This window comes from Pteropus vampyrus, unplaced genomic scaffold (assembly GCF_000151845.1).
Source record: "Pteropus vampyrus isolate Shadow unplaced genomic scaffold, Pvam_2.0 Scaffold43, whole genome shotgun sequence".
Classification (NCBI taxonomy): Eukaryota; Metazoa; Chordata; class Mammalia; order Chiroptera; family Pteropodidae; genus Pteropus; species Pteropus vampyrus.
This window is the reverse complement of record NW_011888824.1, coordinates 577,149-598,721: the sequence shown is the minus strand read 5'-3', so window position 1 is coordinate 598,721 and position 21,573 is coordinate 577,149. Positions and strand designations below refer to the sequence as shown.

The window sequence follows — 21,573 nt, the reverse complement described above, 5'->3', positions numbered from 1 at the left end:
AAAAAATAATTGGATAGTATTTTATATTGTTTGGAACTACCATAATAATTATATTTACTCACTTGTTTATTAACAGAAATTTAGGTTATTTGCACATTTTGCTATTATACACATTACTACAATAAATAAATATCTGTGTGCATGTGCTTATGTGAAATTTTCTATCATATAATAGAACTGGCTTTGCAGAAGTAGAGGATATGAACATTTTGAATTTAGATAGTTATTTAAATGACATTTTAGAAAGAAACTTATATTTCTATGAAGACTGTGAAAATGCCGGTTTCACTTCACATTCTTGGTAACACTTGAAATTATCAGTCTTTTTTGAACATTTGTCAGTTTTTTTGAGTAAAAAGGGGACTCTAATTTATAGTATTTTAATTTTTAATGAAGGTGAATGTCATCTTTTTATTAGCAGTTTTCTTTAAAAAGCTGATTTATTACTTTTGGTACTTTGAAAATATGGGTTATCTTTTCTATTTGATTTTTATACATCCGTTATCTATCATGGACATTAACCTTTTGTCATATGTTCAAAATGTTTTACCCTGGTTTCCTCCACCCGAATTTTACTTTTGGTAAATTTTTTTGTTGCAGGGGGTGGTTGTAGAAATTCGTAACTTTTCTGGATTTTGCACTATACTTGTAAAGGTGTTTACCATCCTAAAATTATACCCATAATTTCTTCTGATATCATGTTAAACCTTTAAATGTTAACTCTATCCATCATTTTGTTATAAGACAAGAGACAGAAATACAGTTTATTATACACTTTCCTTAAGATCTCTATTCTCAATAGATCGTTTTTCTTAAGAAGCTAAAGTAAATCAGAAGATTATATAAAGGCCACAAAAATGTATTTTGCTATACTAACAGTCCTACTGAAGACAGAAGACAGTTAAATAAGATATCAGATTAAGAACAGAGTGTTGATATTTTATAATTCTGTGATCACTTCTGGCATTATCTTTTCGTGGATGTAAATAGAAGCTCTAATGGCAGGAGGCTGTATCTATATAGGAGTTAACCCCCACCCCCAGCCTTTTTAACAGTGATCTACTTTGTGTTGAGGTGTTATCTGTTACTGACCTTGTTGACTAGGTACCTGTGTCCCAGGATGCAGTGAGGGTGTACAAGTCATAGAGTAAAGGGTGCCATCCAAGCTTAGTCTCTACTGAAACCATTACTTCACAATACCAAATGGGTGTTTTACCCTTTGACCTTTAACTTCAAAGAGAAATGGTCTGTGACTGTACTTGGCGAGGTCTGGGAGACGTGATTTGCTCACTCAGGCAGAAGTTGTAAGTGGATATTCTTTTCTTTGAAAACATTTGGTATTGTTTAAAGCAAAAATAAATGGGAATGGGATGGGAAAGGAGAATCACTACACTAGGTAAATCAGTTCTCTGGAGGCCTTTCAGGGTCCCAGGAAAATTTCTAATATGAAGAATAAGAATATGGCTCAGGGTGTGGGGTGGGGAGTGATCCAAATAAATGCAGGCTCAGTTGTCAGGGAGAATTAGATTCATTGATATCTTAGGTTTATTAGGGACCGTGGAGAATATCTAGTCCAGTCAAAGGACTACAGATGACATGGCTTTCTCAGAAGCACAAAGCTCCAAATGTAATTCACATCTTAATTTGGATATAAAGGCTTGGGAGTTATTGGTCCTTTTGTAATTAGGGCCACAATTTTACCATACTTATATTTTTAATAAAAAATGGCTAGAATTTTAGTAATTTCCTTACAATTTGTGGTAAAGTATTAACATTGTTTTCTTAAGCCAGCCTTTTAATTTGATATTTCATTTTAACCTGTCCTCCTAAAATTTTTTTTTCAGTCAACATTACCAGCTCCCATAGTCTACTGATATGAACTTTCTTTGAAACTTTTCTTCAAATATTTATTTACCAGGATAATTCTTTGAAAAGTAGGGAAATGATAAAATGATTATTCGCTTAATTATCAAAGGTACAAAAAAAAACCAAACTTTTCTGGACTATTTTAGTTTAGCGAAGAATCTCATAGTTTTATTTTCCCAAAAGGATGAGTTTTACCAAATGTGTACTGTGCTCATTCAAAATAATTGTTTCGAACTGTACTTTCTTTTGTCAGTGACTTGCAACAGATTTATATTAGATTAAGGGCATTATCTTCTCTATCTTTTATGTACATAGTGTCATACCTGAATTAAAAAAAAAATCTATCAGTTATTATCTTTCTTTCTTAGGAAAGGGTTAAAAAGAGCCCCTGAACCAGTTTAAATAATAATTTAAGTTTCTATTTCATCTCTTACAAAACTGCTCTCTGTCTCCTTCTGATTTTATCTTTCTTCTGTTCTTTTTAAAAAGATAGGAGACAAAAAGAAACGTGGAGATTCCAAAAAAGAACATGTTTTTTTTAACGTGTATGTAGTTCTCTTCACTCACAACTGGAATCCACTTTAGTAAAGTCTATTAAACTCAGCCTGCTGCTGATTTCCCTGCTTACTAAATATGAGACATATTTGCCATTTAAAAAAAAATGCACTAGATTCATGACATTATTTCTGACAAATTAGAAGCAAGTACTATTTGAAATGATGGCATACATCCAGCAATTCTATTAATCATTATTGTAAAGAAATGTGTTGATGGTGGATTCTGGGAATGTAAACCAAAATTTCTGTGATATGTCTTTGAAGAATGTTTTTGTGGCCTTTGGTTTTAATAGCACTTTGGAAAGTGCTGTACTGTGGAAAGTGTTTGTGGTTTTCACAGAGAAGAAATTCTTCTTATCACGTGGTGTTACCGTATTCTGTTATGTTGTTATTAGCCTTCTGATTGGTCCTTTAGTTACTCTTACAAACATTGGTTTGGTAATAAATGGCCTTGTATACTAAGGCCCTAGATATTTTGGGGTTTTTGTTGTCATTGTGTATGAGCATGTCGTTTAATAAATTACTAGTTATTGCTTAAAACTTTACAAAACAACACATGTTACTTTTAACTTAATAGCTTTTCTTTCTTCTGTGAGCAGTCTTGAATCTGTGCTAGTCTCAAGTGACAGATATTGCTATAATTTCTTAGATTCTTAATTGAGATATGTTAATGACATAATAAACAATATCACTATTCCCATAATTGCCAAAGCTGACATAATTGTGAGGATAAAGGACATTCTGCTTAAGACATTTATCATATTAGATGTTCCCTGGCACAGACATTTATATTTCTTAAACTGAATTTGATGAGGTTTAGCATGGGTTAGAGAGATGGAGATATAAAAGATATATTTTTGAAAGCTATCATAAATTAGAAATGGAGCTAAAGTTTCGAAGTCATAGTTTCACTCTGTGGGAATTATTCTATTGTGTTGTTGAATTAAACTACTTTGAGAAGAAAATTCAAATTGAATTAGATTTCACGGCTCTCAAAATTGAAGAGAAATTTTCTACTGAAAACTGTTGTGTCCAGAATAACCAGACCCAACTTGAGTGCTCTTAACCAGGAGACTGTTTATTAGCCGGTGGCTGTCCTTGCAAAGGAGCAGCCCCGAAATGCCAAGATACAAGGTTTTTAAGCCCTAAATCCTATTTCTCATTCTGTCTTAAACACAAAGGTCCATCTTTCTCCTATTCACTACCTGTCAACCCACTGGTCAGGTGTGTAAGCGGGAAGTACAGAAGCAGAAAGCTTGTGTTAGAATGTTATGTTCCTATGGGTGATTGCCTGTGTTTTCATGGACAATAGCCAGTGTTCCCATGGGCGATGGCCAATTAGTAATTTTCAGCTTATATACAATTGATTATTTTTCATGCCACGCAAGCAAGCAGGGTTACACAGGCTAAAATTGGCAGTTAGCGTATGAGCTCATTGTTACAAGTTTCATGATTAACAGAATGTGGTTAGGGGTTCCAGAAACTAGGCCTAAGTTATAGACTTCTTTTGTCCAGTTTCAGGTTTTAATTATTCTTTAACCCTTTCACATTTCAGTGGGCTATTACAAAAACTATTCTGATTGGGTTTTGCATAACAGTAATAGGCATTCCAAATTTCATCTTTTATGGATGGAACTATAGATGAGAAATGATTGCTTCTGTTTTTGTACTTTTGTTTTAATTACATGCTATGCATTATCTTATATAAGGTAAATCTAAGTAACATCTTTTCGCAAAGAAGAGGTGATTAGAAAAATCAGTGTGCCTCTTCTGCAGGAAGTCTTTGGCCTCCATATACCATAAGCTGGGTGTTTTAAACTAATGGTTATGATTTCAATACTTGCTTACCACTATATCTTTCCATAGTTTTCCTCAAGATGAGACTTATTTGTAACAAAACTGTTCACAAGTTCTCTTTTACATTTAGTAAGGACAGTAAAGTTATTGGTAATCTTCATCACTGAATTTCTTCCAGCAATGAGGGAATATGTATTTAAAGTCAATAAATTTCATAATACAAATAAAGTTCTCTGTGATTTTCGTTTATTGGTAAAATGTTAATTGAATAGTCAAAGTACTAGAACTTTGGGGTCAATCTTCTTACTTCCAGCAAGTCCATCTTGCCAATTTAAAGTTTCTGCTTTCGGTTTCATCTCCATTCCATTCTGTCCTACTTCGGAGAACTCAGATTCTGAAATTCCTTTCTGGGCTTATAACTTTGGTTCTTCTTCCTCCCTTGCTTGCTCTCTCTTTCCCAGTTCCTCACACCCTTGACCTCTTCTCTTCTCCTATTTCTCTATTCAGATACCCATGTCCCTGTGGTCCTTACCCTGTTCAGCCATTGCATCCACTCCTTGACTTTTTTTTGTCCCCTTTTCTGCTCTGTTTTCCTTCCCACCTCCCCATGCCATGTTATCTCTTTATTCCATTCCCCCACTGCCACTCCTGGATGTCTAGGCCATTTGGGTCCATTATAATCCATGATCTCAGGTGAAGCTGGCCTCCCAGAGCTTGAGAATCTTCTCTCTTCCCTTGTTGACTCAGTCTCCTTCGTCCCCACTGATGTGCTGCCATCCTTCTCATGGAATGTCCTAAGCCCCCTCTATTGCTTCAGAGCACCAGCTTGACTTTCTCACTTCCTGCAGATGCTTCTTACTTATCCAAGAAAATGGAAAAGGTCTGTCATCAACTGCTTCCATCAGTTTCTTATGGTTACATCTCAGTTTTTTTTTCTTTTTTTGTGTGTGTCTTTTTCTCAAACTTCTTCTGACACCCCTATCTTTGAGGCTAACCCCATGAGAATATGTCATTTTATAGATTAAACATGACTTATTAAACCAGTCTCTCAAAATGAGCTTAGGCTGTATCTGGTTCTTGTTGTTGTTGTTGTTTTAATGAATTCATTCAAACTATTTTGAAATAAACATCCTTGGACACCTGCCTTACTCACTTGTGAGGGTATAGGCAGTTATAGCTTTGTATGACTCTGACATGCACAGTTTCAGTTACCATAGTTTAACACCTGTGCCCCAACAATATGGTTCGAATTTTCAATTGCCAAGATTTATTAACCGTAGTTGTATAAAGTTCAATCTTTGCTGCTAGTTTTTCAGTCCACAAACCATTACGTATGTAAATGCATATTGTAGTGTGGTCAGTGACCAATGTCACTTCTTCCAAAGTCTGTCAGTGATTGGTAATTATATATCTGTTGATCAGTTTAGCACAGAGAGCAAAGCAGATAGTTGAATTACTTCTTTGTCTTCCAGTGGTAAGCCTACACGACATTTCATAGAGGTGGATAATTGAAAGAGGGAATTGGCTGATGAAGATGAAAGTGCAGTAAAGAATAGAAAAGTGATAATGTTGGAAGTGAAATTCAAATTGAATATAAATGGGATTTTGGAAGAAATAGCTAACTGTGGGAATGTTAGCACTGTTGCTGTTGAATAGACTCTAGATATGCGGCCAGAGGAATTTAGTGATGGAGAATTTATTGTACTAAGTAAGGAGCATGGTTTTGATAAAAATGATGAAAATGTCCCAAAGGAAGTGACACGGGCACAAAAATTCATATTACAGGAACTCTTGAAGATGTCTCATGTTGAAAGTGCAAAGGTTAACACATTGGAAACTTATCTAAAATTAGAAAGGAATGTGACAATTCACCAAGGCGTAGAAAAGATTCTCACTCTGTATTGTAAGTTATGTGATGAGAAGACGATAAAGTACTGTGCAAACTCTTCTTGATAAGTTTATTACAAAAATAGAAATAAAACTTTAATACTCCATGTTTTAAATTACAAGGTATTAAATATAGGTTAGTTTTACTGTAAGGGAGTTTTTAATATTTTTGATAGATACTTTAACCTTATGCTTCTGCGTGTTTGTGTCAGTTTAGACCACAGTCAAAGGTTTAGGAGACTCCATTTGTACTCTCTTCTGATACCTGGTCTGCCTCTGCTGTTATTTTACCTATTTGTTCAAGCTCTTCTGATGATTTCCTATTTTAATGGACATATATCCACTTAGGTTTTTGATTTCCTAAAAAAAAAAGTACTGGCCTAGATCTTGTTGTGTTTTAGACTCACTATACTCTTGCTCTCCATTTCTTTAATTGTTCCGTTTTGAAATAAGTTAGACCAGCTCCTTCAGTTTATTTACCATTCCTCTCCTCTTAGTTCTTGCAGTCATTTGAAAATAGGCACCTCGAGGACATAGGTTATGTTTGTTTTATTACTGAATAGCCAGTACTTCACCTTGAGACTGGCATGTGGTCAATACTGAATGTTTTATTTGAAGGAATATGTTCATAAAAGCCGCTACCCACCATCCGCCCTGCCCCATTCACCCATTTCTCCCGTCTCTTTATGTCTTCATCTTGGCTTTTGGGAAATACCACTACACCTTTCCATACCTCGACCCTGTGTCCATGTCCATTCCCTTTTGCATTTTCTTTGTTCCAGCCGAAACAGCTTCTCATTATTCATCTGCCACCTTCCATTAGCCTTCCTTCCTTTGAGCCTTTTCTTTTGCTGGCCTTCCTCCTAGAATTTTGCTCTGCTCTGTCCTCTCTCGCCTTCCCTCAACTCTTGCAATATCATATCATGATTTCCCTCTTTCAAGCCCAGCCCAAAGGATTTCTCTATGATGCACTTTCTGATCTCCCTCTCCCTAACCCCTCCAACCTTTCTCCTTTAAACAACTAGAGAACTTTGCAACTGCTTTGTAGGTCCTACCAAATATGAGCCATTTATGCTGTTTTTACCTTTTCCCACACAAATAGAAGCTTCCTGAGGTATCGCTTATTCTTTCCTTCAATGCATAGCATAGTCCTTATACATAGTTGATATTCACTGCATATTTTGTTGAATTGGCAATGTGGCATTTCAGAGAGCTGCCCAAAACACTGCATCCCACTAAAAATATTGAGAATTGTTTTATGGATTCTTCTTCTTTTTCTTCTAACTCACAAATAAAAATTCTGTCATTGTTCTTTGGAGTTGTATGGTGTATCCACTTAGTTTAAAATGTTGAATGCCATAAGAGCGTAAAATGAGACAGTGGCCAAATGTTAGAGCTGGAAAGATTTTTTTTTTGAGATCCATCTAGTCCAACTCTTTAGTTTTTCAGTGAATAAACTGCTGTCTAGAATGCTTAAGTGATTTGCCTCATATCATACAACCAGTTGGTGTGAACATTTGGACCTGAGATGCAGTCACCTAACCCTCTCCACTGCTCATTCCACAAGCTGCCATAGTGCATATGAGGATATTTTGTGTAGTTAAACTGCTTTAAAAAAGGCATCTAATCTGGTACTGCCTTTTATAGATTAACAAATAGGAAATTGAGTCTCTAAATAGATTTTTCTCTCTCTCTCCCTTAATTACTACAAATTCTCTGACAAGATCCATTTACATCTACTGGGAAATTTCTGGCAACATTAACCTCGGATGGCATAGATTCGCTTGGTAACATTTAAGTAAACTTTTTGTTGAAGTATAACATGTATATAGTAAAGTATGTAAATTGTAAGTGTGTAGTTTGAATGTTCACAAAGTGAACATATTACTGTGACCAGCAGCACCCTGATCAGGAAACGGAGTAGCACCAGCAAGTTTAGAAACATTTGAAAAAACAAAATATTTGAAGAAATAAAGGTTTTGAAGCTTTATAACTTTCTTTTTTCTCCCCACAGGTATTGTCAGTCTGTGTGTTGACAATAATCCTTGGTTGTATATTTGGATTGAAACCAAGCTGTGCCAAAGAAGGTAATTAGTACACTGTGTGTGTGTGTGTGTGTATGTGTGTGTGTGTGTGTGTGTGAGATATTCAGCCTTCTTCAGAATGTGATCAAGGTAAGCATGTCCGAATCCTATGGGTACTCAGATATTGCAGATTTGATGCTGCTTTGATCCTTCTTCTTCAAGCTCTTCTATAATTTTCATATAGTATTTTTTACTTGCAAAACTTCATTTCAAAACAATGAAGAGGAGCTATGACTGAAAAAGCAACCAGTCAACCAACCAAACAAACAAAAGAGCAAATTAACAGAAAATAAAGCTGTCTAGAACAGAAGCAAACAAGGAGACATGGCCGACAGGGTCTGGTGCCGAGCTCCTGGAGCCTTCTCCCTGACTTCCTCTTGGCGCTCCTAGGACACCCTTTCTCCCCAAGCAGTTGCTGAAGCAGCCTAGGAAGTTATAAGGTGACAAGTTAGCATCCCTGGGCAACCAGAAGCTTATCTTTCCCTACACTTAAGGCTTTTAAAATTATGGACATTGGTAGTTTCAAAGAGATAGTGGTATTTTTAAGCTTCTGCATATTTTTTTTTTCTTTATATCGAGTGTAGAATTATCCGGCATTGATAAGATCATTATAAGTAATAAACCTCTGAATCATAGTACATCGTAGTAGTCATTATTTGCCTCTGAGGGAGGTTTGTTTTTTCTAACCTGTGTAAAATCATCGATGGTGTTCCTAGGAAATTCAGTTTTGAAAATTGAACAAATTTTCTTCCTCCTCACTTCTTCTGTAATTGTAACAATAGTTATTTAAAAATTTGGTGATTGTTAAGCTATCATTTATTGTTAAAATGAAGAAATACAGTAACTTTATGTGTTTAGTCCATAATCTACAGGCATACCTCAGAAATATTGCAGGTTTGGTGCCAGACCACTGCAGTATAGCAAATTATAATCTTTTTACTGGTTGAGGGTCTTGCCTTCAGTTTGTTAAAGATGCAGCATGTGTGAACCGCAATAAAACGAAGCACAATAAAACAAGGTATGCCTGTATTTATAGCAAAGGTACCAAAGTTTAACAAAATTAAGCTACAGACTTTAGTGTTCACCTGTGTAGTTTTTAGGCATGAAGTAATTTACCTTTAGTTCAGTAAAACTGAAGGGTTAAAAATAGCAATTTTAATCCAAAGATAACATAGTATGCATAGTATTTTAAAAAATCACTAGGTGCCTATTAATGAGCTTCAAATAATAACTATTATTCTAATAACATTGCCCTACCCTGGATCAGGAAAATAAGTACTTCTGACCCTAGAAATTGTTATTGTCATTTTATAGCCTTAAAATTGAAGAATTTCTTAGTGTCCTGTGAGTTAAATTTTATGGCAATGTCTTGTTGGGTCAGAAAACTATTAAAGTCAAGAGGTAAGATTATTCCTTTTTCTATTGGACTTCCATTATTTTACAAGTGGATTTTTTTCCCCTTCATCATCCTGATTTTTCAGTAATCTAATAGAAACCTAGCTTATTCCAAAAATCTAGTAAAGAGTTACAATATAAAATCTTTGTTTTTTTTTTAAAGAAAAGTATTTTCCTTCCCTTTCTGCCATTTATCCATTTAACAGAAACTTAACTGGTACCAACTATATGCCATTTATCTTGCTGGGTGTCATAACAGTGCACTGAACTAAATCCTGGTATTGTCTTTTTTTAAAGAAGTTGGTGGTCTAGTGTGAGACAGGGAGACTAACCAAGTAATCTACTCATAAATAAAATTAAGTGATGGAGGAGAAGGCCAGGGTTTTTAAAAAGCTGGAAAAAAAAGAAAATGGACCTAGGCTGGGGAGTTTGGATAGGCTTCTCAGAGAGAGCCAGGCTGGATCTGAAGGTGAAATGGATGTGTAAGGTGATGGGGGAAGGGACAGTCCCACAGAATTTGTGTGTTCTGCACAAATACATTACTTCAAAACTGAGAGTGAGGTAAGTCAGATATTCTTGCTCTTTCTGAAATATTCATAGATTATCACTTTTAAAATATTTTCTCACATTTTGAAATTTTAGAGAATGCCATGGCTATTTAAGCTAAAATTTTCAAAGCATAATATATTCACAAATCCTTAGTCTGATTTTTCTTTACCATACATTGGTATTTGAGTCTTATCAGTAGGATTTATAATAAATAAAAGATAAAAATTCTCTTTTCTATGGCAAGAGATAAAATCACAAACTATGTGAATAAGGTGACCTTATATTTGTGGTACTTTGTGTATTTGTGAAAAGAGTCTTAGGTAAGAATCTTTATTATCCCATTTGTGTTTTCTAAAGTAGTATTTGAATTTACATGCTACTTAGATCTATTAGTTGATGTTTGCTTTGTAATCATATAATGATTAGAAACATCTAACTCATTATTTAATATTTTCAGTTAAAAGTTGCAAAGGTCGCTGTTTTGAAAGAACGTTTGGAAACTGTCGCTGTGATGTTGCTTGCGTTGAGCTTGGAAACTGCTGTCTAGATTACCAGGAGACATGTATAGAACCAGGTAAAAATGTGCAGGGGAAAAAAATGGAATATAGGCTTTAGCAGTGAAAGATCAAAGCAATGTTCTGCATCTTTTAGGTATGTGATTTGCCTCACTCATTTGAGATTTTAAAAAATTTGGCCTTTATGATTTTTTGGAGGAAAAAATTTTTACATATTTTGATTTCATTAAATATTTTATGGATAGCAAAACTGTGCCTATTTTTAATGTATGCTGAAAGCCTGTACAGGCTAATTTATGTTTAAACTAAGTTCAAAAAGTCTACTTGAAATATGTGAATGTTTTCATTATGGGCTTATAAAAGCAAGAGTTCTTAGATGTCCACTTCAACTTTAAAATAAAATCATCAGAACATGGAAATTTTTCTCATTTTGTAGGCTTCTCTACATATTACATGGAATAATATTTAAATGGGACTGAGCCAGATTTAGATTAACATTTGAGAACCTCAAAAATGGCTGGTGGAAGAAGCCAAGATCTATAGATGAATCATATAATGATAATTATGTTTGTCCACATTTTAAAGTGAGATTCTGGCATTTTAGTGAAATAATAACAATTGTTACCTGCATGTTTTCTGTCTGTTAGTTCTGATTGACCACTGTGGTGGCAGTTTCTGTGAGTGATTACGAGTTATGAGCTAGTTCACTGTCTTTTACAGATCTTGCTTCAGAAGACAACAATTCAGTTTTCACTTTGGATGTGTTAAGTTTGGACCATGCAATTAATTTTGTTGATATTTATTTCTAGAACACATATGGACTTGCAGCAAATTCAGGTGTGGTGAGAAAAGATTGTCCAGAAGCCTCTGCTCCTGTACAGATGACTGCAGGGACAAGGGCGACTGCTGCATCAACTACAGCCCTGTCTGTCGAGGTCAGGTTTTCATGTGCTCAGCAGGTTCTACAGCAACCTGACCTCTTCCTAGGTTTTAGCTGGGTTTTGCATAGGTGTTATTTTTCACATTGAGTCATATTTAGTGTCCAACTATATTAACTGAAGAAATATTTTTAAAACATTTTGTTTTTAAGCATATACATTAGTGGAGAGAGAATGTGTAATGAACCTTGTATCCACATTCAGCTTAATAATTGTTATCACACATGGCCAACCTTGTTTTATCTATAGTCACTCATTTCCTCATGTTATTTTGGTATTAGTTACACATTTATTTAATGCCGTATTTATGAAAAGATTGTTCTGGCTAAAGTCTATGTCCCAGGTTCTGTTGTGAAAAATGAAGATAAAGTCTGCCATACATTGAGAGAGTAGATGTGAAATTACTGCAAAAGATTTAGGGGTATAATATAAACTAATGTTATTACGAGGTCTTGGCTAAGTGTTACAGGGTTCCTTGAAATTCCTTGACAGAATCTGGCTCTTTATGAGAAGAACTAAGACATCAAGGATTTAATACCAGACGATTTTGTTGGGTAGATAGAATGAGAGTTGTAAATTTTGGCTAAAAATGTTAACAATTGGAAAAGATGCCTTCATGTTCTCACAAATAAAGTATTGTGTTTTAGTCTTGCAATTATACATTCATTTTTTCTTCCTATCAATTAACTCTTTGGAAACAGATTTTTATTTTCAAACAGATTACCTCCCCTTTTTCATTATATTTCCCTAGAATCATATTCCATATTTCCTATGTATCTGTTAACACATTTTGTTTTTAAAATCTGTCCTAATGTGTATCACCAGCATCACAATTGTTGTTACTGTTAAGTGTGTTCAACTCATTTTATTTCTTGAAAATATTTTAGGTGAGAAAAGTTGGGTAGAAGAAACGTGTGAGAGCATTAATGAGCCACAGTGTCCAGCAGGGTAAGATGATATTCTGAGATATAAATTTTTTCTTTTTTAGAAGTAACATTTTTTTTTTCTGTTTCTAAATTGAAAAGAAAATATAATAATAATTATTTGTTGGTTCATTAAACATGATTTAAATCAGGCCTCAGTCATGTTTAGCACTGGTGGTATAGAATGGCATGACCCCCACTGTAGAAGCTAGTGGAAAAAAGAGAGGTCATGATTATTTCATCTTAATACTGGTATTCATGAGTGTTAGGTGGAAGTATTTATATCTTTTTGGAAAAGATGCCCTTTTCATTTGGAGTTATGAGAGTTGAACTTGTAGCAAATTATAGCTTTTTATTTTTGTATTTTGTTTTATACATAAATTTTAGGGATAATCAACATGTCTGGGGGATAAATTTTAGGATGTTACATAGTTTTTATGATTTGTATTTGTTCTTTTCATCCTTAAAGTATTTTATGAAAGGTGTTAGATATATTTAGCTTTGCTCCACATGAGATCTACCTCATATAATTTGAATTATTCATCTTCAGAAATATATTTTTATCTCTTTAAAACGATTTTTTCAAACTATTAAAAATTTTAAATCTGTATTTCAGCTTATTTTGTTTATGTATATAATTAATTTTGCTTTATAAGATGTGTATTATTTTTTCAGTGATGTTGACTCAGTGGAAAAATATAAATCCTCCTTTCTTTATAAGAAGATCATAATTTAGAATACATTTTATTATACCAGAAATTATTATACCAGTATATTTACCTAGTGGCCCAGTAAACTCGTTTTATGTTTTCTGTTGATTTAGTATAAATTCTCTTATATAGATATGGGTCATTGAGACTATTGCAGTTGCATCTGCAGAGTTGTCCAATAGCTATGGTACAAACCAGTAGTATAAATTATGGTACCAGTTAGTGTAAATTATACAGAAATTTTCTTATTTCATTTGTGTTTGTATATGAGAGTAAGCTAGGGAGGAGATAGGCAAGGTGAGATAAGCATTTGCTTTCAAATTTTAAATTATTGAGTAAATTTTCAGTGGAAAGTTTTTTTATGGTAATCCAGTGGTATTCAACACCTCTGCCATGTACCAGATATCATTAGAAGCTGCAAAATTTCTGAACCATGCCTGTTTTGGTGTAGCCACGTAATAGTTGTCCATCATTATTCTGTGTGTGTGTGTGTGTGTGTGTGTGTTTGCCTCCTTGTTTAGACTTGCACGCCACACGCATTAACTCTCTTTCCCTCCCTCCTTACCTTCCTCCCTCTCTCTCTGTACACTCTTTTTAAAAAATTTTTAAAAATTTTAAGTTCTTTAATGTCACCATATATTTGACCACTTTTACCTCATCTACATCCCTTCTTCCCCCTCCCCTCTGGTAATGTATACTCTCATTGTTTGTTCATTCCTAGCTTTGGATCATTTCTTTGTTTATATATTTAAATTTAGTGAATACCTCTCAAACTTCTCTATTAAATGTTAATATATGTAAACTATGTTAAACATAAAAAATAAATTTGTATATAATTTATGTGATATGAGGTGTTATCTATTAGATTCAAGTTGAGACAATATTAAAAAGTGGTTGTTCAGAAAAAAACATAATGGAAACGAAAATATAACTTAGAAAATGCTGTTTGTTAACATTTATTCTCCTGCAAATTGGGAAAGTAGTATTAGCTTTTAGTAGCATTTGGTCTAACTTTTGGAATAGTGGGAACTCTGAATGATGTCCTCTATATGGTGGCTCAAAATGGTATGCGTGCTTAATAAATACTATCTGATGATAGATATCTAATGAAATATAAAAGCATGTATATGAATATAAATGCTTATAAAATACTCTGTATGAAGGTGCTTGCTGAGCTTGTTTGTTTACTTTAGGTTAAGTACCCACCTCAGTGGAAAATCTTCACTGGATCTGTGGCCAAGGAGAGAGAAAATCTGCACTGGATGTGTGCCTTTCTACTTCTTTAAACTTTTTTTTTTTCTTATTACCCAGGTTTGAAACGCCTCCTACCCTCTTATTTTCTTTGGATGGTTTCAGGGCAGAATATTTACATACCTGGGGTGGACTTCTTCCTGTTATTAGCAAACTAAGTGAGTAACTTCAGAGTTTACTATTGGAGTGTCACAGTTTTAGTGAGATAGACTAGGGAGGTAGTTGCTTTTTGGAAAAGTACTAGATAAACCTGTTTTGCAAAGTAGTTGAATGTGGTGATAAGGAACTAGCCTTTAATATTGTAATTACTCTGAAGCTATCTTTTAAAGACTTCTAAGATAATATAATTATCTTAGAATTTTTATCTCTTGGCATATATATAGAAACAATATAAATAAATATATAAATGGCTATATAAGTATGTACTTTTTTCTTAGAATTTTGGATTTCTTTCCTGGAAATTTTATTTATTATTTTATTTATTTAATAAGTATTATATCTTAAAATAGAATTTCAAAAATCAAAGGTATTTCTGTTATGATATTAGTAATGTAGACATAGAATATTTGCTCACTAGTTATCCTATAGTATCATGTAGCATCTTTCCAATTTCTTTGCATCAATCAAGGCCTTAATTAAACAATTATGTTACTGATGCAATAGTGAATAGTCTTTTCTTAGTATTAATGCCAAAGTTTTAAATAATATTAGCCACCAGTAAAATGGGCATCCCTTGAATCATGGTTACTGAAAAAGGAAAAATTATACATGAGTGTAAAACTGTAGAATTGTGCTCATTATCAGTAATCAAATTTAAGTAGCTACAGTGTAATACTGGATTGACATAGAAGTATGTAAATACAGCTATTTAGTGTTCTGGAATTCTAAAATGTTATTTACCAGACTTGAGTATATGAGATTGATTTAAACATTAAAATTACTCTCAGTAAAGACGTGTACATTTATTGTCTTTTGTGACAAGCCAAAATAATTTTGGAAATCTTCTAAAAATTTTAGTTTTTAATTTCTACCTGAAAAAAAATAGTTTTTGTAAATGACCATTCGACATAAAAAGTCTTCAGCAAATAGTTTGCAAAGGCAAGGAACACTCTGTTCTTATCAGCTAGGCCCATGGGCTTTGAAGCTTGCCCTTTGATACCATTCGGAGGAATCTGGCCCTTTGATACCATTCGGAGGAAAGTTTGTTTTAATGCACCAAATATGGCATCCTGAGTTCAGAATTAAGGAGCTATAGAGACCTATATGTGAAGTTTAAAAGAAATCAATACACAGTTAGCCTAATACTTAGCTTTGGATAATTGAGGAATGTAATATGATATTCTGAGCTATTTGGAAGGCATTGTGATAGAGAGACACATGTCAATCCCAGGACATTTTCAGTCAATGAGGTATTTGAAATGCTAGTATCGTTAGTTATATATTTCTTCCCCAATAGTAGATGCAAAAGAAGAGGAACGTGACACAAGGAGCATGACAGCAGGGCTAAATCAGGAACCGTCTGACTTCTGCACTTTCCTTGACTTGAAACTGGAAGATGCCCTTTGTCTTTCAGCAGTGTTGAATGTGTCCAGAGTTAGCTACTTCTGGATCTATGGATTGGAACACTGTCACCCAGCTACTGCTTCACCCTTGTTTTAATTTTGCAGATTTAGCTAGTAGTGCAGTTTTATTGTTGTTATTTTGTTTTTTGTTTTGTTTTGTTTTGTTTTACTACCTCTTGTAATTTAGATATGTAACCAGTAAATAGTAACAAAGATCTAGCAAACATCATTATTATAAATGGTCCATCTGGAACTTAATGTTATTAATAAGTAGAGGATAATTATTTCATTGGCTTAATTATTTAAAAAAATTATTTTTTAACTAAGGTAAAAATTTGCTCTAATCTTAACATTGAATTCGAGTACACAATGTTGCTTTATTATTCACTCTGAATTTTTATATGGTTATAAACTCCTCCTGGATTAATTTTTTTATACAATTTAGACTGCTATGGTACCAAAGCCAAATAAGATAAACAGATGTCAGTTTTTTAATAACCTTTAACTTTTTTTTCCTCTGTAGAAAACTGTGGAACATATACTAAAAACATGAGACCAGTGTATCCAACAAAAACTTTCCCTAATCACTACAGCATTGTCACAGTAAGCTCCGCATTTCAACTTTTCTATCTTCACAGAAGTTAGATGTAAATGCAGCATTTTTCAAGGGATTAATTAGATATCAGATCAGAAAAAAATTAATTTCTTTTCCAGTTGTATAGTTAAGTGAGGAAACCTAGGTTCTGGTCATTGCTACTAACTAGCCCTGGCCTTGGAATGGTCACTTTACCTTCTGAGTCTCAATTTTCCCATCTGTGAAGAGAGATGATGAAAGACCCTAAGAAGTGATTTCTTGGTTTTCCTTTTGTTTTAAGATCTCTGATTCTTGTGATCTGTTTTTTATTACTAGTTTTATAGCTTAATTTATTTGAGCCCCAAAACTCACATTCATGTGTTCTCAACTTGTCTTTCCAATCATCTTGATGTATAAGTGATTGAGCAAGTCAAGTCCCTCACTCTGCCTGACTCTGGATAGGATTATAGCTCTGTTTTTCTTTCAGTCAAAGCTTCCAGGTTTAATATGAATCCAGGAAAAAAAATGTAGAATTCACGAGGCCTTAACGTTGAAGAAGAAAATTTATACTTCAGCTTGTGTTGATACAAGCTCTTCTTGTACCAAACCAAAAAAGTTTGTTCTGCAGCAGTTTTTTTCAGCAATGCAGAAGGAAAACAGTGTACTTCCTTCAAAATTTGGGAGGCTGCCTCTTTATATAGAACTTTTTCCATAGCATTCCTACCTTATTATCTACTATTACATAACGTAAAATACAAATGCTAGGTAAAATACTGAGCGATTGGTTGTGTTTTGACAATAGCCATTGTTTTGTTTTTTCCTGTGTAAGCTGTGTTAAGTTCTTTGTAGCTTTGGTTACTTGTTTCTCTTTGATGAAATCATTTTGTGACTTTACCATTAAAACATTCTTAACTTGCATAAAATATGTGTTTTATATTTTTTAGGGTCTTTATCCAGAATCCCATGGCATAATTGATAATAAAATGTATGATCCCAAAATGAATGCTTCCTTTACACTTAAGAGTAAAGAGAAATTTAATCCTGAGTGGTACAAAGGAGAACCAGTGAGTTGCTTGTTTGTTTTAGCTACTAGAATAGTTTCTTTAATTATTCTCATCTGTTTCAATCAGAGTAAAATGCCAGATTCCCTGCAGCTCTTAATAACCTACTTCATTTACTATGTCTGTGACTATTCTTTTGTAAATGGAGACTAATGCTGATAATCCTAAATGCTGTTTGTGTCATTGTATGATGAGCATAGTAGTAATTTCAGAACTGAGTTTGGGTTATTCCGAACCATTTTTCTTTTCTACTTGATTCTAGCTTCTTGTACTAATAGCATATAGCAGTAGGTGAGTGGGGGTAATATTCTGATCTACACAAATATAGTTATTTCTGAAGGAGGTAAACTTTGACTTCATTTGCATATGCTAACTTAGAAGGTCTCTCTGTAATTTAGATGTGTCCTTTAAATTTTTTTCATTGTTACAATAATTTTATAAAGTCTAGTTGGATAGTCTTAATAATCCTCTTAGAAGGAAAAAGAGCATGATATTTAATTTAAAGTTTCTAAATTCAAATTTTAGCTCTGATAATTAAAGTTCTGTGACTTTGGGTAAATTATTCTTTCTGTGCCTCAGTTTTCTCATATCTATACTGTGGATAATACGTTAATACCCTCATGAGAGGATTGTGAGGATTATTTAAATTAATAATCTAGGATGCTGATAGGAATACTGTTTAGATCTGTAATTGCCAATAACAAATGCTTAATAAATGTTAGTTATATAAGTAAAAATGCCAATAAATTAGGCACGTATATTTGTGAATTTTTCTTCTTTCATAGAGAACCTATCAAGTAGGGGCATGGTTCTAAAAGTTGTAAGAGTTGACAACTGACTTATGTCCATATTTTTTAGGTTAATTTAATTTCTAAATATTTAATTCTTTTTGCTCCTTTTCAGTTATATATGATTATTTTGCTGTCTAACTGCTATAGCTTGTTAACTTCAAAAACATTCTAGCACTTTAGAAGAATGTCTTGGCATCGCATGAACAGATATTTTCCTAAGAGATGAATATTTGCATAATTTCCTAACTTTTCTTAATTTTCTTTCCCAGATTTGGCTCACAGCTAAATATCAAGGCCTGAAGGCTGGCACATATTTTTGGCCAGGATCAGATGTGGAAATTAATGGAATTTTCCCAGACATCTATAAAATATATAATGGGTATGTATAGATATACTTTTTCTAGGACCTATTACATAAAGATTATCTCAGCCTGTCTTTTTTATTAAGTCATAAGTGCTAACATTTGAGTGATATATTGGCTGAAAAATGAGACTTGTCATAATAAGGACTCCATCTCAAAGAGTTTTAGATAGGTGGTAAATAATAAAACAAGACAAGTTTTTTTTGTAGAGGTTTTCTAGAAAGCTTTGGTAATGTATCGGGGTTTGCATTTAGATCTTTGGGCAGGAATAAAAAATGAAGTTATGGTGAAAGTAGAGGGGTCTCAGAGTGGTGGTACTGCCCGTCTTAGCTCCAGGAAGAAAAAGAACTAGAGGAGGAGATGAAAGTATTAAAGAGAACACAGGTAGGAATGACTCTTGTGTAGAGATATTATTAAAAAGAAGATATTAATGGCATCTCTGAATTTGTATTTCCAAATTACTTCAGTAAATATGCCATCTACTGTGAAAAACCGATTAGAATAACTTCTGTGATATTCAAAATCCATGACATATTGAGGGAAAAAAACACTTTTTTTCCTGGAAGACTCTCTTTGGGTAATTTCAAAAAATCAATACAACAGTATATTTGGGGGTCAACAGAAAGGATCATGAATCCCAGACAAGAAACGCACAATGATTTTCTTTGGTGATCTTAGGCTAGTGTTAATTCTTATGGTTCACTTGAGGATAGTGCAGTGCTTCTTCCCACCTCATTATTTGCCATTATTTTTATTCCATGGATGATGACTGAGGTTTTATTGCCACACTCTGTACTAGGCATGGGGGATTCAAAGATTAGTGACATAAGTTCTCTGGCACAACCAGCTGTACTTGGGGTTGGGCAAACTCGCATTCTGATGGAGTTGTATAGACCAAATCCTGTGCTCAGAGGAAAGTGTTATTAATGCTGCTGAGGAAATGTTCCTGGGGAACTGTCTGCTCATCATGTGCCTACTACCCACTTTTACTGAGTCATCAGTGAGAGAATATATTGACATGTGGTTGGTAGCAATTGCTTTTCTCAGGTACAGGAAAAATATCCTCAAGGAGAGTATAGAAGCAAATTTTGAAACCCAGTAATGACTTTCATATGTGTAAAACTTAACTTTGGTTCCTTTGTTGGGAAGACATTTTTGGGTTTTCAAATAAAACTCTTACATTACTTCAAACACTATTGATGTATTTGATTGTTTTAGTCTTTCTTAATGCAATTTTTTTAAGAAAAACATATTTTAAACATGAACAATTGTTTCATTTTGTTATTCTTAATTTTAGTTCAGTTCCATTTGAAGAAAGAATTTTAGCTGTTCTTAAATGGCTACAGCTTCCTACAAAGGAAAGGTATGCATTGTAAATACTCCTTTGTTTTACATAAATTACACAATATTTTTAAATAGACTACAAGAAAACTTTGGTATTGGCTGTGAGGTTTTATATCCAAGTGAACTCTTTAGTGAATTATTAGTCATATTTAGAAGAACTCAAAACCTGTAAGTTATTTCTCAGCAAATTTAGAAATGTTACCCTAGTGTTTGTATTATTTTTGTTCACTATCATTTGTTGAATTATTCTTTCTATTCTCTTTTACAATGTGTTCATAAAATATTACATTTTGATACTGTTTGATTTAGACCACACTTTTACACTCTGTATTTAGAAGAACCAGATTCTTCAGGTCATTCATATGGACCAGTCAGCAGTGAAGTAAGTACATTTTATCAGTGATTACTTCATTAAACCTGGTAACAGCTAACTGAACCTCGATTTGAAGTAGGTTACGAGACTGTTCTGTAAGATTCCATGATTTTTGGAAAGAGTGAGTGTTAAACACAATTTTACTAAACCAAAGAATGCACTGTAATCCAAGTAAGAGTTGGGGGAATTGTTTTGTTTATATTTTCACAGTGCTAACTGAGGATGAATTAAATTCATTATTTTCAATTTCAAAGCCTTTATCCACTCTCTTTCCCCCTACATTGTCCTAAAACCTATGTGTTCTTGTAAAACTCAGTAAATAGGTAAGATTCCAGTTTTCTAGGAAAATGTAGGATAATATATCAAATAGCAGAAGAAGCCTCCTATGAAGTCTCCAACTTAGGAGATATATCTCTCACCATCTGCGACCATGCTTACAACAGAGCTTGGGCATCGAAGGATTGGAGATTTTATCAAAAATATAGAGAACTTCAAATCATCATTGGTTTATTGAGTGGTTACTAGGAGACGAGAGATAGGGAAACAGCTCGTAGACTAAGGCTCTCAATGTAACAGCTTATTTGACCTGACACTCTTTCACTCCTGGCTATGTTTGTAATTGGTACAACACTTTAAAACATCAAATACTGCTTTCAGTTTCTGTGTGTCTATATCATTTTATATAGAGCATAGGAAGCATTGGAACAGAAAATGATTTGAGCTATTTTCCTTGTACCTCTAAGCTGACTTACCTTATAATTTATATTTTATATAAGATTTAAAATTTACATTTTACAATATGAAAAGAAACAGTAAGGCTCTGTGAATATCATTGGTCATATTGAAAAAGAGAAGAGATATTGCCAAGATCCCTAATCTCAGAATTCTTGTCTTTTTCCCCATGTGATTCCAAGAGATGAAAGACTAAGAAAAGACACTCTTTCTTAATGGCTAGAGTTTCACTTCCAGATTAACCATCAGTCCTGCCCAGGTTACTCAGGCTGGAGAGTATGTGCACCTCAAGGGCTCTTTAG

General features: G+C 33.7%; 1 protein-coding gene across 2 annotated transcripts in view; it reads left to right on the top strand.

The window, feature by feature from the left end:
* ENPP1 (ectonucleotide pyrophosphatase/phosphodiesterase 1) overlaps window positions 1–21,573 on the top strand; it is a 64,019-nt gene that overhangs the window by 14,368 nt on the left and 28,078 nt on the right. For both annotated transcript variants that reach the window (XM_023529805.1, XM_023529806.1), the window contains exons 2-11: window positions 8,122–8,194; window positions 10,593–10,709; window positions 11,460–11,585; window positions 12,476–12,536; window positions 14,533–14,630; window positions 16,558–16,637; window positions 17,553–17,672; window positions 18,730–18,839; window positions 20,120–20,185; window positions 20,476–20,548. In XM_023529805.1, the coding sequence (XP_023385573.1) occupies window positions 8,122–8,194; window positions 10,593–10,709; window positions 11,460–11,585; window positions 12,476–12,536; window positions 14,533–14,630; window positions 16,558–16,637; window positions 17,553–17,672; window positions 18,730–18,839; window positions 20,120–20,185; window positions 20,476–20,548 (924 nt within the window). The remainder of the gene's footprint in view (window positions 1–8,121; window positions 8,195–10,592; window positions 10,710–11,459; window positions 11,586–12,475; window positions 12,537–14,532; window positions 14,631–16,557; window positions 16,638–17,552; window positions 17,673–18,729; window positions 18,840–20,119; window positions 20,186–20,475; window positions 20,549–21,573) is intronic.